At 30.4% G+C, this 12,529-nt stretch overlaps 1 protein-coding gene across 1 annotated transcript in view; it reads left to right on the top strand.

Moving 5' to 3' along the window:
• The window catches only part of LOC117169798 (sodium/hydrogen exchanger 8), a gene marked incomplete at its 3' end in the record, with an annotated part of 69,207 nt that extends 56,679 nt beyond the window's left edge, over positions 1-12,528 (top strand). The window contains exon 4 of the mRNA XM_033356304.1: positions 12,250-12,528. Within this exon, the coding sequence (XP_033212195.1) occupies positions 12,250-12,528 (279 nt within the window). The remainder of the gene's footprint in view (positions 1-12,249) is intronic.
• Position 12,529: the final 1 nt, after the last annotated feature.

The raw sequence follows: 12,529 nt of genomic DNA, 5'->3' as shown, positions 1-12,529 counted from the left end.
TTTTTGTTTCAAGAAAAAAAGATGCGCAATCAAATTTTACATCCATATATATCTTTTGAAAATTAAAATTCGAAAATTTTTTCTAAAGCCTCCAGGGGACTTACGAAAAAATTTTATGTGCCCTTATTGCATCCGGACCCACAATTCATCTGATTGGTCGAAAATTTAACAACTTTGTTTAAAATTAATTCTTTCTTTAAAAAATGATTTATCTTTATCTGAAAATGTAACTATTATATGATTGATTAAAAATTAATCGTTTATATTGGTTAAGTTGGAAAATCGTTTTTTTTTTTGTATAAAACATTAATCTTCTTGGTCAAAAATTCACCTTTTCTCTTGAAAATTTAACAATTTTGTTAAAAACTCGTTTTTTTGTCTTGTTCAATTCAATTTTTTAGCACAGTTTTTATCTGGAAATTGTACTATTCCATTTTTGTTTGAAACTTTATCCTGTACATTTTATTAGTTAAAACACCAATTATTTGATAGAAAATTAATTAATTTTGTTGAAAAGTAAACTTTTGGATTGAAAATTGATTTATTGTAACAATTAGATTTTTTTCCTAAAATTAAAAAAACTGCGAAATAAAAAAATTGCCTTAAAATCGTCCTGATTCCTTTTTTTTCATTTTTAAAATCTTTTCAAATACTCACTTAAAATGAATTTTTCAAACCAAAAAATAATTTTCAATTTTCTTAGCCATCACAACAATTTTTATTATTCTTTTTGAATATTTTACAATTCTCAAAAGCTTTTTTTTTAATCTGCAAAAATCTACATCGTGTTTCAAATTATTTCAAATAATTTCAAGTTTTAAACTAATTTTGAATGTTATTCTAAATTAAAATTGTAGCGTTCAAACTTTAAATTTAGCTCATTACAATTTTAACAAATCAAGGCTTTTTATTTCTAACCACTCTATTAAAATTTGTATAGTTTTTAATTGTTGTTTATAATGGCTTGTCCCAGATCTGAATTATATTTTTTTTTTCAAAAAATCTCTGATCCAATTCAGAAATACATACAATTGCTTTGAAAAAATTTTTTAATTCAGAAATATTTCATTTTAACGCTCAATAGTTCATGCGTATAAAACACAAACTTTTAACACCTTTTAATTTTACAATTTTTTAAATTAAATTATTTTAAAATACGAAATAACCGTTTAAAATTTTTTATGACCTTAACATTCGAGAGATTTCTGGTTAAAAAATACAAATTACGCTATTATTTTTAAGGTTCAAAATGATAATAATTCAAAAAAATTTCAGTTTGTAACATTAAAAATTGAACGATTAAATTAATTTTTTATCTAAAAACTTTTTAAAATAAAAGTTACATTGTTTTTATTTTAAGTTGTTCCAGATTATTATTTTTGCATTTTTATTTAGAGATAAAAATTTTATTTCGCCAATTGAAAATGTTAGAAATTAACTTACTATCAAAATAATTGAATTTTCAACTCAAAAAAAAGAGAATAACAAATTTCCAACAAAATAATTACATTTTCTACTAAAATGATAAATCTTCAACAACAAAAGAAGTTTTAATTTTTGATTAAAAACTGTTGAACCTTAAAAATAATAGCGTTATTTGTATTTTTTAACCAGATATCTCTCAAATGTTAAAGTCATAAAAATTTTTAAACGGTTATTTCGTATGTTAAAATAATTTAATTAAAAAAATTGTAAAATTAAAAGGCGTTAAAAGTTTGTGTTTTATACGCATTAATTATTGAGCGTTTGAATGAAATATTTCTGAATTAAAAATTTTTTTCAAAGCAATTGTATGTATTTCTGAATTAGATGGTAAGAGATTTTTTGAAAAAAAATATAATTCAGATCTGGGACAAGCCATTATAAACAACAATTAAAAACTATACAAATTTGAACAAAGTGGTTAGAAATAAAAAGCCTTGATTTGTTAAAATTGTAATGAGCTAAATTTTAAGTTTGAACGCTACAATTTTAATTTAGAATAATATTCAAAATTAATTTAAAACTTGAAATTATTTGAAATAATTTGAAACACGATGTAGATTTTTGCAGATTTAAAAAAAAGCTTTTGAGAATTGTAAAATATTCAAAAAGAATATCAAAAATTGTTGTGATTGCTAAGAAAATTGAAAATGATTTTTCAGTTTGAATAATTAATTTTAAGTAAGTATTTGAAAAGATTTTAAAAATTAAAAAAAAGGAATCAGGACGATTTTAAGGCAATTTTTTTATATTGCAGTTTTTTTAATTTTAGGAAAAAAATCTAATTAACACAATAAATTAATTTTCTATCAAATAATTTGTGTTTTAACTAATAAAATGTACAGGATAAAGTTTCAAACAAAAATGGAATAGTACAATTTCCAGATAAAAACTGTGCTAAAAAATTGAATTGAACAAGACAAAAAAACGAATTTTCAATAAAATTGTTAAATTTTCAAGAGAAAAGGTGAATTTTTGACCAAGAAGATTAATTTTCTATACAAAAAAAAAACGATTTTCCAACTTAACCAATATAAACGATTAATTTTTAATCAATCATATAATAGTTACATTTTCAGATAAAGATAAATCATTTTTTAAAGAAAAAATTAATCTTAAACGAAGTTGTTAAATTTTCGACCAAGAAAATCGATAATCTACAAAAAAGACAAATCTTAAACAAAACACATGAATTTTTAAAGAAATTATTTAATTTTAAAGTAAAAAAGACGAATTATCTACGAAAAATTGAAATTTTTAAGCGAAAAATATGAGTTTTCAATGAAAGAGTTAAATTTTCAATCATAATTAAAAAACCTTGTTAACAAAGCGTATTTTTTTTTGACAAAGTAGTTCAACTCTTAGTGAAATAATCGATTTTCAAACCCAAGAAGATGTACAGTTGATATTTTAACCAAACAACTGCATTTTTGACCAAAAATGATAAAATTTTCAAAAAAAAGGATTAAATTTCTACTAAATAAGGTCAATTCCCAACAAAATACATGAACTTTCAACGAAATTATTTAATTTTAAAAACAAAAAGAGTATTTCCACCCAAAACTTATAATTTTAATTTTTAACAATATATTTGCATTTACAACAGAACGACTTTACAACCAAAACAAATTAATAGTTCATAATTCAACCGAAAAATGTAATTTTTAATCAAAATTATAAATTTTACATAAAACAATTTAATTTCTACAAAGAAAGACGACCTTTTAACAAAACACATGATTTCTCAACCAAAAATGGTATTGATTAATTGTCAGTTTCAAAAATGTATTTTCAACCAAAGAGATGAACCTTCAAATAAAAAAAATAGACTATTATAATATAACATAATTATAATATTATCATTATTAATATACGTATATATTTATGTATATAATAGTATTAATATTCATATAATTTATATTTTATACATGAAATAACATAACCTCAAAATTCACGCATATCAAGAGGCGCGCGATTTATTTAAATCATGAGAATCGTCAGCATCGAAATCTGGAAATATTAAAATCCCAATCTCCTGAATTTATTTCAAAGCAGTTAGCTGTCAGCAGATAGATATATAAATAGAATCGACGAAGTGCTCCGACCGGCAATCGTGCATCTTCGAGTTTTCAAATTGAGAAGGCCATAGCCCTGTCATAGTTTGGACCGCATCTCGTTTCAGATCTGGGATCACTGGTCCGATATGTAAACGGTACGTAGCCAGCCCGGACCGCAGCAGCGCGACAGATCGCACATGATAGGTTGGTACTCTGTGTGCGTATACGGCCGGCTCGTGCATGAGCTGTTTCCTGCATACCGCACACGTACTTTCTTATGCGAACACATTAAAGAAAAACAAATCCCTGCTACTGCATTGCGATCGGTCGGGACGTTCAATACACGGAGAGAAGTAAACCAGAGCGGGTGCATTTTTCACCGTAACCGTTGCTGCGCCGACCGCAAGAGCTCTGGAGTAAAATCATGTTGTGCCTAGGCAGCGACAGTTTCGGTTGAAGACGGAAATACTACTGCGACATCGTAACAGTCATTGCGCGCCACCTAAAAGATTCTGTAGCGACTTTTGCGTCTGTTGCAGTAACAGTTACTGCCTGATTCCTGAGCCATCGCAGTTACCCCGCAATGAGATTGGACAGCGCTGAATTCCAACGATATCAGCTGATCGCCGTTTCCCGTATATTCGACTGTTTTTGCGTCGCCTCAACACACTTCGAAATTTGTTTTATTTGCTAGTTATTGCATTCGAAACCATAATAAGAAGGAATAGTTTTATGAGAAAAATGACCTTTGCGGATTTCATGAAACGTCCACCTTTGAGGCCCCCTGAGTCAGAACACAAAGTTTTTCGTCAGTGTCTGTCTGCCGGCGTCGTCGTTGTTGTGGTTGTCTTTATACCAGATAACTTTCGAAAAATTAGTCAGATTGGATTGTGCTTTGGCACACAATTTGAGAGACCAAAAGGAAAAAAGCCATTTTCGATAAAAATTTCAAAAGTTAGAGCTTTCTCATAAATCGAAGTTGTCCACTCGCTGCGATAGTGCTGCTCTGATACAGCCGATACATATTTTAGACCAAATTTGTTTATTTGAATTTCAAGTGCAAACATTAGTTTTTGCATTATTTGTGCATAATTTTCGTGAGCGATTTTTATTGTTTTGCCCCACTTTGATGAACATAAATCTCATAACTTGCCCATTGACAAGATTGAAAATTCCTTGCAGGGTTTTACAGCACGGTCGGTATTTCTCCAAAATAGTAATAAAAACAAAAAATTTCACAATTGTAATTATTTAGGACCAGAGACACATTCCTTCGTGCCTTCTATTTAGCGTGCCAAATTTTCAACACGATATCTCATTCCATGTAGACGTTAGTTGAAAAAGAAAAGTACCGATGTAGCTTCCATTTTCATTTTCAAAATCTTTTTTCTTCCAAATTTCCACCGGAACAAAGCAGAGACATGCACTTTATTGCCTCCTCTTTTATTTCCCAAACTTTCAGAGCGATAACTCATTTCGTTTAAACGTAAGTTGGGAAAGAAGAATTGAGGTCCAGCTTTCTTTACGTGACCCTCTCGTTACCTGGCCTTAACCTTATTAAAATTTCTTAAATTCTATATCCAAGTTCCAGTGTATTCATTGTTTTTGGCAAATACATGCGAACTTTTCGTTGCGCTTGCATCGGGGAGCAGACTCATTGATAGCAGTTGGCGCCCAATCAAAATCGAGTAATGAAAACAATGATTGTAATCCAAATAAATAATAATTATTACAGATCACACAATAATGCGCGCCAACTACGGTCAATGAGTTCGCTGCCTCGTCGCAAACGCATAGAAAATTCCGCCAACAATGTGGTCGATGTTGCACTATGAGTGGCTTTCTTGTGTTTCACAATACAGTTGTTATCTGTGTCTGTGTAACAGTTTACCAGATATTTGGTCACCATTTTTCCAGACATAGTTCGGAGGAGGACGTACTCTGAGTTGTGAAATTTCTCCTCTATCACTCGCAGCTGTCAGCTGACATCTCTCAACTCTCGCAGATATTCCACTTAAGGGCATGTTATACTTAGAAAATTGTCGATTTTTTCAGTGTTAGATTCCCCCGGCTTTTTTCCTAGGATAAGAAATATTTTGTCGTCAAAATCTGGGAAATGATAGCGAACATGCTAATGGACGTCCCCGTACACTTTATTTTGTGTTTATTTTTCAAAAAAATTTTGATTTTTCTAACAACGTGTGTATATTTCGAGGTTATGTGTGTTACAATTTTCCCGAGCGTTACTTCCAAACACACAAAATATTTTTGGCCGCAAACTTTGGACTTACAAATAAACATAGTAACTAATCTCCCGGAACTAACCTTGTTTACAGGCAATTAAAAAAGTTTATTTCATCAATAATTTTCAAATTATCGGAAAGGCAAAGATGAAATACGGCGTAACCTCAAAATAATGCATAAGATTTCTATTTAGCACAATACATTTTTTTGTTATTATCCCTCAAAAAAGAGTCCGGGGACTCCGTTATGACGTTTTATAGCATCTTTGAATTCAGTCTTTAAAAATTTTCATTGTTTTAGAAAAAAAGCCGGGGGAACTGTACCCGATTGATCACACGACGAAGTATCACATGCCCCCCCCCCCCCGAACTGTGTTCAATAGTTCAAGGGTCATTTTTAATTCGCGCGCGCCCTGACGTTTGGTCTCCTTACTATTACTTCATGTTTGTATTAAACGTTTTGATATTTCGAACATTTATTACTGTGTTGATATTAATAACATGACTGAACTACTGGCATGTATTGATGAAGACACTAGAACTTGAATTTACACACGGTTTCGTTCATTGCTTGAAGTAGCCCTTAGCGCAGATGGCGCAACCTGATACAACTAATGCACTGAAATCGTTAGTTGTATCCAATCGTTTGCATTTACCGTGTAGGTGTATGTAGTAATAGATTTTCTTAGCATCCGGATCAGTGAACTAATCCGACAGGACAGTTGGCACTCCGATCAAGACAACTAACTTTTGAACTTCAATGCATGAGAGGAAAGCATAAAATAATGCAAAACTGGAGCTCTTACCAAATGTTGACCGGTAATATTTTTACATTCTCATCTAATGAGAAGGTATTGGTTTTATGTAAAATTTCACTTTGTCGGTTTTCATCAAATCTTCACGTTTTGAGACTCACTGAGTCAGAAAAAAACGATTTTGACGAAGGTGTTTGTCTGCCTGTGTGTAGTCTGTATTCTGTACGCACGATAACTTTCGAAGAATTGATCAGATTGGATTCTGGTTTGGCACACTTTTTTAAGGCCTAAAAAGAAAGAACAAGTTCGTGAACCAGCTGTTTTGGATCAAAATTCAAAAAGTGAGCACGTTTTCAACATTTTTAAGACCACATTTTTTCAAAATTTGAAAATTCTATGAACGGTTATCCATAGTACTCAGAATCCCAAACAATTTATCCTTATGATTTTTTTCTATAAAAAGAAAATCATTAGAGTTAGAGCATTTTCAAAATCCAAAAAAAAAAAACTAAAATGAACATTTGAAGCCAAACAACGCATGCTATGAAAAAAGTCAAGAGAAGAAAAACGTTGATTTTTGATAGCCCTACAATATCGTCATAACAACTTTTTTGATTTGGTCGAAAAGTTGGAAATTCAAAATTTGATCGTACCTCAACTTTTTGAAACCACATTTTTTCACGATTTTAAAATTATATGAACGGTTATTCATAGTACTCAGGAACCCAAACAATTTATCCTAATGACTTTTGTCTATAAAAAGAAAATTATGAGAGTTAGCGCATTTTCAAAATAAAAAAAAAAAATAAAATAACAAAGATGAACATTTGAAGCCAAACAACGCATGATATGAAAAAAGTCAAGAGAAGAAAAACGTTGATTTTTGAAAGCCCTACAAGATGGTCATAACAAATTTTTTAATTTGGTCGAAAAGTTGAAAATTCAAAATTGAGTCGTACCTTAACTTTTTGAAACCACATTTTTTCACGATTTTAAAATTATATGAACGGTTATTCATAGTACTCAGGAACCCAAACAATTTATCCTAATGACTTTTTTCTATAAAAAGAAAATTATGAGAGTTAGCGCATTTTCAAAATTAAAAAAAAAACAAAAACAACAAAGATGAACATTTCAAGCCAAACAACGCATGATATGAAAAAAGTCAAGAGAAGAAAAACGTTGATTTTTGAAAGCCCTACAAGATGGTCATAACAAATTTTTTAATTTGGTCGAAAAGTTGAAAATTCAAAATTGAGTCGTACCTTAACTTTTTGAAACCAAATTTTTCAGGATTTCAAAATTCTATGAACGGTTATTTATCATACTCACAAACTTAAACAATTTATCTTAATTACTTTTTTCTGTAAAAGTAAATTATCAGAGTTAAAGCATTTTCAAAATCCAAAAAAAAAAACAAACTAAAATGAACATTTTGAGCCAAACAACGGATGATATGAACAAAAGTCAAGAGAAAAAAAAACGTTAATTTTTTAAAGCCCCACAAAATTATCATAACAAATTTTTCGATTTGGTCGAAAATTTAGAATTTTATCGCATGAAAAATAATGAAAAATCCAAAAAGGCCCTTTTTTGGGTCAAACTATGGAAGATACGAAAAAAATAAATAAACTAAAATTACGCGCCCTAAAAAGATCTACAAATTTTTCAACAATCACTTTTCGATAGGACGCGTAGTTTTTGTTTTTAGTAGTGAAAAAGAATATTAAAAATTAAAAATTACAAAAATTAAATTTTTGGACTGACGACATAAGCTACAAAAAAACTCGTTTATCCAAAAAAAAGGCTACAAATGTTAATTATTACTGTTTTATAGGATGCGCAATTTTGTTTATTCGTATATGAATCAAACTAAAAAGATTCATTTTTTGACGAACAACGCAAGCTATGAAAAAAATAAAAAGACTTATTCAAGTTTTTCATGAATAATTTTTTAGAGGACACTTAGTTTTTTCTTGAATCGTAAGATATAACCTTTAAAATAAAAAAATTAAATTATTTTTATACATTTTTTTAAATAAATATTTTTTGTAAAACGGCACAAGGTATGCACTAAAATTAAAATAAAAGAGTTGTTCACCCAAGAAGATCTATAAATTTTTTATTAATCATTTTTAAATAGGACGAGGAGATTTTCTTCTAATCGTAAAAAACAAGATTGAAAATTAAAAAAATGAATTTTTAGAATAAATTTTTGGAAAAAGGACTAGAAAGACGAAACAAATTAAAAAAAAAAAGTTTCTTTAAACAAAAATATCTAGAAGTTTGTTATAAAATCTGATTAAAAAATATATATAGTAAACGAAAATCTGCCCGCTTTGCGGACACGTTCTTATAGTGCTCTGTATACGTGGCTAGCAAGTTTGAACGCGCCTGTGGCGCGCGATTATTGATTCTCGCACTTCACGCTCGATGATGCATTCGCCTCGCGATACACGCTCAGTCTTTGTGTTTACCCTACATTTGTGCGCAATTTAAAAAAAAATAAAGGTCAAAACATCGATAACTTTTATTTGGTGATTGAGAATCCTCTTTTGTCGAACCTCCTTCAGCTTTAACGAACACATTCTTCTTATGTATCTCGTACTTCGCATTCGATTTTGTCGAAAGTGCAAACTTTTTTGCATTATTACATAAGCGTAAGAGTAATAAATAATTCTAAATAGGTTATTGAAAAAAGCAGATGAATGTTGTTAAAATTAAATATTTGGATCAGCATGCTGAGATTTTAAATGTTATGTTCTATTATAATGTTTGTTTTTCGTTTTTATTAAATGATTATTAGCATTCAAAAGTTTATAATTATTCTAAATTATATATAATTGCGTCTTTTCTAGGCGTCCCTGCAACCGATGACTTCTGAATTTTATATCTGTCACTGGAATTCCAGATTGCCAGCTATTGGTTAGGCAGAATTTTGAATGAGAACATGCGTTTTTTAATGGGCAAAGTATTCCTTTTTCCGATTCCCGTTCAGCACCGATGAATGGGTATTATCTGATTCAGGAACAATTGTTCCGATAGAAAATAATTTAGTTATAGTAAAATATTTTTAAACTGAAACGGTTTAAATTATTTATTAAAAAATAGTTAAATGCACAACTTTTAAGCAAATCCTGGTATACATATAGCCTGATTGTTGAACATTTATTTATATATTTCACATACTAAAAACTAAATTTGGTGTATTAAGTTACTTTTATAAAATCTCGTTATTACTTGATGTGAATAATTAATAAATTACAATATTTTGGTTATGACACTTTACATTCACCTTATATCAGACTCAAATTCACACAAACTACCACTTACGTTTTATTTTATAGAAATTATCTTTGATAAAAATGCTGGTATTAAAAGCCGAAACATTTGGATGTTTGGGATGCAAGTAGCTATCAGCGAATTGCGGAGTTTGTTTCTGACACATGAATAAAGTGAATGTCCTATTCAGATTTATTACTTGACACTTCTCATTTGAAACAATTAATTCTTTAACATTACAATTTGCATATTCCACTCAGTTGAACATAACCTGAGGTATTCTACACTTGGCAGATTCACGCTTATCAAAAATTGCTATGCGTGCATCGTATTGTTACCATTGGGTTATATCTTTTAAGATCTCCATTTAGTATTGAATTCCAACCCATTCATGTGCACACTAATGGATCGTATATTGCCCATAAGTATTATTTCAGGCTAACTAAACGATTTATTTTAATCCTTTCAATCTGCAAATGACAGATGCGCAGTTCAAAAGTACTCGCTTTCTATCGATTCTTTTTTCCTGGATACGCTTTGCTTAGATTCTATTTTTCAATTTGAGTTACGTAGATTCTATCCTTCCCCGTGAATTGGGTACTTGCTTTTAGGACCCATCGAGATGTCCATTACATGAGAGATTATGCAGAAAACTGATAGCGTTCATTAGCGTTCATATCTATTCTGTTGGGAATGAAAAGATCCACCGCCCAATAGGGACGCTGCAGTGTAATATAAAACTGAACGCGGAAGTCATTTTGATAATATGGAGTAGTAGCAATAATTTAATTAAAAAATTTGTGTTTAACTTTAGAAAATTGTATTTTTCGATTTAGATAGTTTGTGTATCACGCAAAAGCTACACCTTTATCAGGAAATATGATCGAAGGCCAAAATATTCTTAATTCTGGTATGAATGTAATGTCAGGAGCTACCATAAAAACTCTCGAAAAAGTAAAAATATATTCATTATGCCTTCAAGCCAGTGCTTTGACTTCAGAACCACATGAAATAACAGATAGGTAATAATTGATAGTGGCGATGAGAATTACAATTAAAATGTGCGTATGGAATATATGAATTGCACTTGCAAGGCTGCTGGAACTAGACACACTTGTAAATATATAGTCGCCATATTATTGCACTTATTGTCTTCTTTCAAAATTGTTCAAGTTAATTAAATTATTTATGTAAATATTTTACTTTTTTAGTAAGGATTTAACTACATTAGAATTAGTATCTTCAACGGATAAAAAAGGGTTTCGGAGTAGTCATAAGCAGACAGTTCCTAAAAAGTTTGAAGCATTTTCGACAAAAAAATGTTGTTGTATTCAACAAGATAGATTGCCAGTCCTTCCAAATGATTTCAACATTTCCAACCTTTGGAACTCTATGAAAACTTAAATTGGAGTTTTTATTTCCTTTGAAGTCACAAACACTGACGCGAGAACCTCCGAAACTTGTAGATTTTCGATATTAATGTGCTAATTCCATTATTGGAAGAAATAACTGTCAGATCGAAACTATTTTGCTCATCAGAGCTACTTATTACAACTCTTATTTATTCATTTGAATGAGCATTACAGTTAAAGCTTATGTTTTTGCTGGACAGTGTCGCATACCATGTTTAATGGACATTCTATGAACATAGCTACACGAATTTAGCCGCAGCGCAGAAGCGACACTATACTAATAGTTGTGCTCTTCCTCTGACCATGTTTACTGTCATTGTCAGCTTCTCTCTGATATTATATTAAACTTTGCAAAACACTAATAGTTCAGTTTTGAAAGCTTCATTATATTATAATGGCTGCCATGGCCGAAAAAAAGTTTTGAAAATCATCAGGTCACCGTGCATTCGTTTAAAAATTGTAATCACTGAAGGAGGAGGGTCAATAAGAGGATTACACTCACTCTCTTCTACGCACACTATCATAGCGTTTCCAAAGTTTTTTTTCATATGCATTTTAAAATATGTAAGTTTCTGGAATGTTCAAATGTGGGCTAAGGTCGAGAAAAGCTCAAAGTAAGACATTAAAAAACTGTTTTGCCCCATCTATCTCCAAAGCTATTGATTTTAGCAAGAGCACAATTCCTTTTGCTAATCGTTTACTGTTTTACAAAACAATAGATTTCAAAACTCAGTATTTTTGGGGGTAAATGAAAAATATGAATTCAGTAACCCGATCGGTGTAATAAATTCAAATTGCATGTGAATTTTCATTCGGCAGAACGGAAAATGAGTTTGAGAAAAATACTGTATAAATAATAAAGGAAAAGGATGTCGCACCTGGGCCCAAACACAATCATTGTTTATAACGTTTTTTCTAAAGCTTTCTTTTTTAACTCGTATAATTTAAAAAGTTGCAATTTGACATTTTCAATTTTGAAAGTTATTCATGGAGATTTTCACTTTTCTCATTTACACAGGGTCAAGCGATAGATTCTGAACATTTATCAGAGTTCACCGAGGAAGAAATAGAAGTGTCTTTCACGCAGTCAAGAATGCGAGGCTTTGCCAGGTGGGATTACAAATTCTTCATTCCCTTATTTACGAGACGCTTCACGCAGCAAGAACTGAAAGATTGCAAGTCTCAAATGACGGACCTAACGAATCAATGGTATCAAGCGATCAGGATTAGTCCTATAGAATCAGATGAAGAAACGGCTACCTCAACTGCTCAACTGAGCAGCCTTAGTAATAACAACG

The sequence above is a fragment of the Belonocnema kinseyi genome, chromosome 3 (assembly GCF_010883055.1).
Source record: "Belonocnema kinseyi isolate 2016_QV_RU_SX_M_011 chromosome 3, B_treatae_v1, whole genome shotgun sequence".
Taxonomy (NCBI): domain Eukaryota; kingdom Metazoa; phylum Arthropoda; class Insecta; order Hymenoptera; family Cynipidae; genus Belonocnema; species Belonocnema kinseyi.
This window is presented reverse-complemented; position numbering and strand designations above follow the sequence as displayed.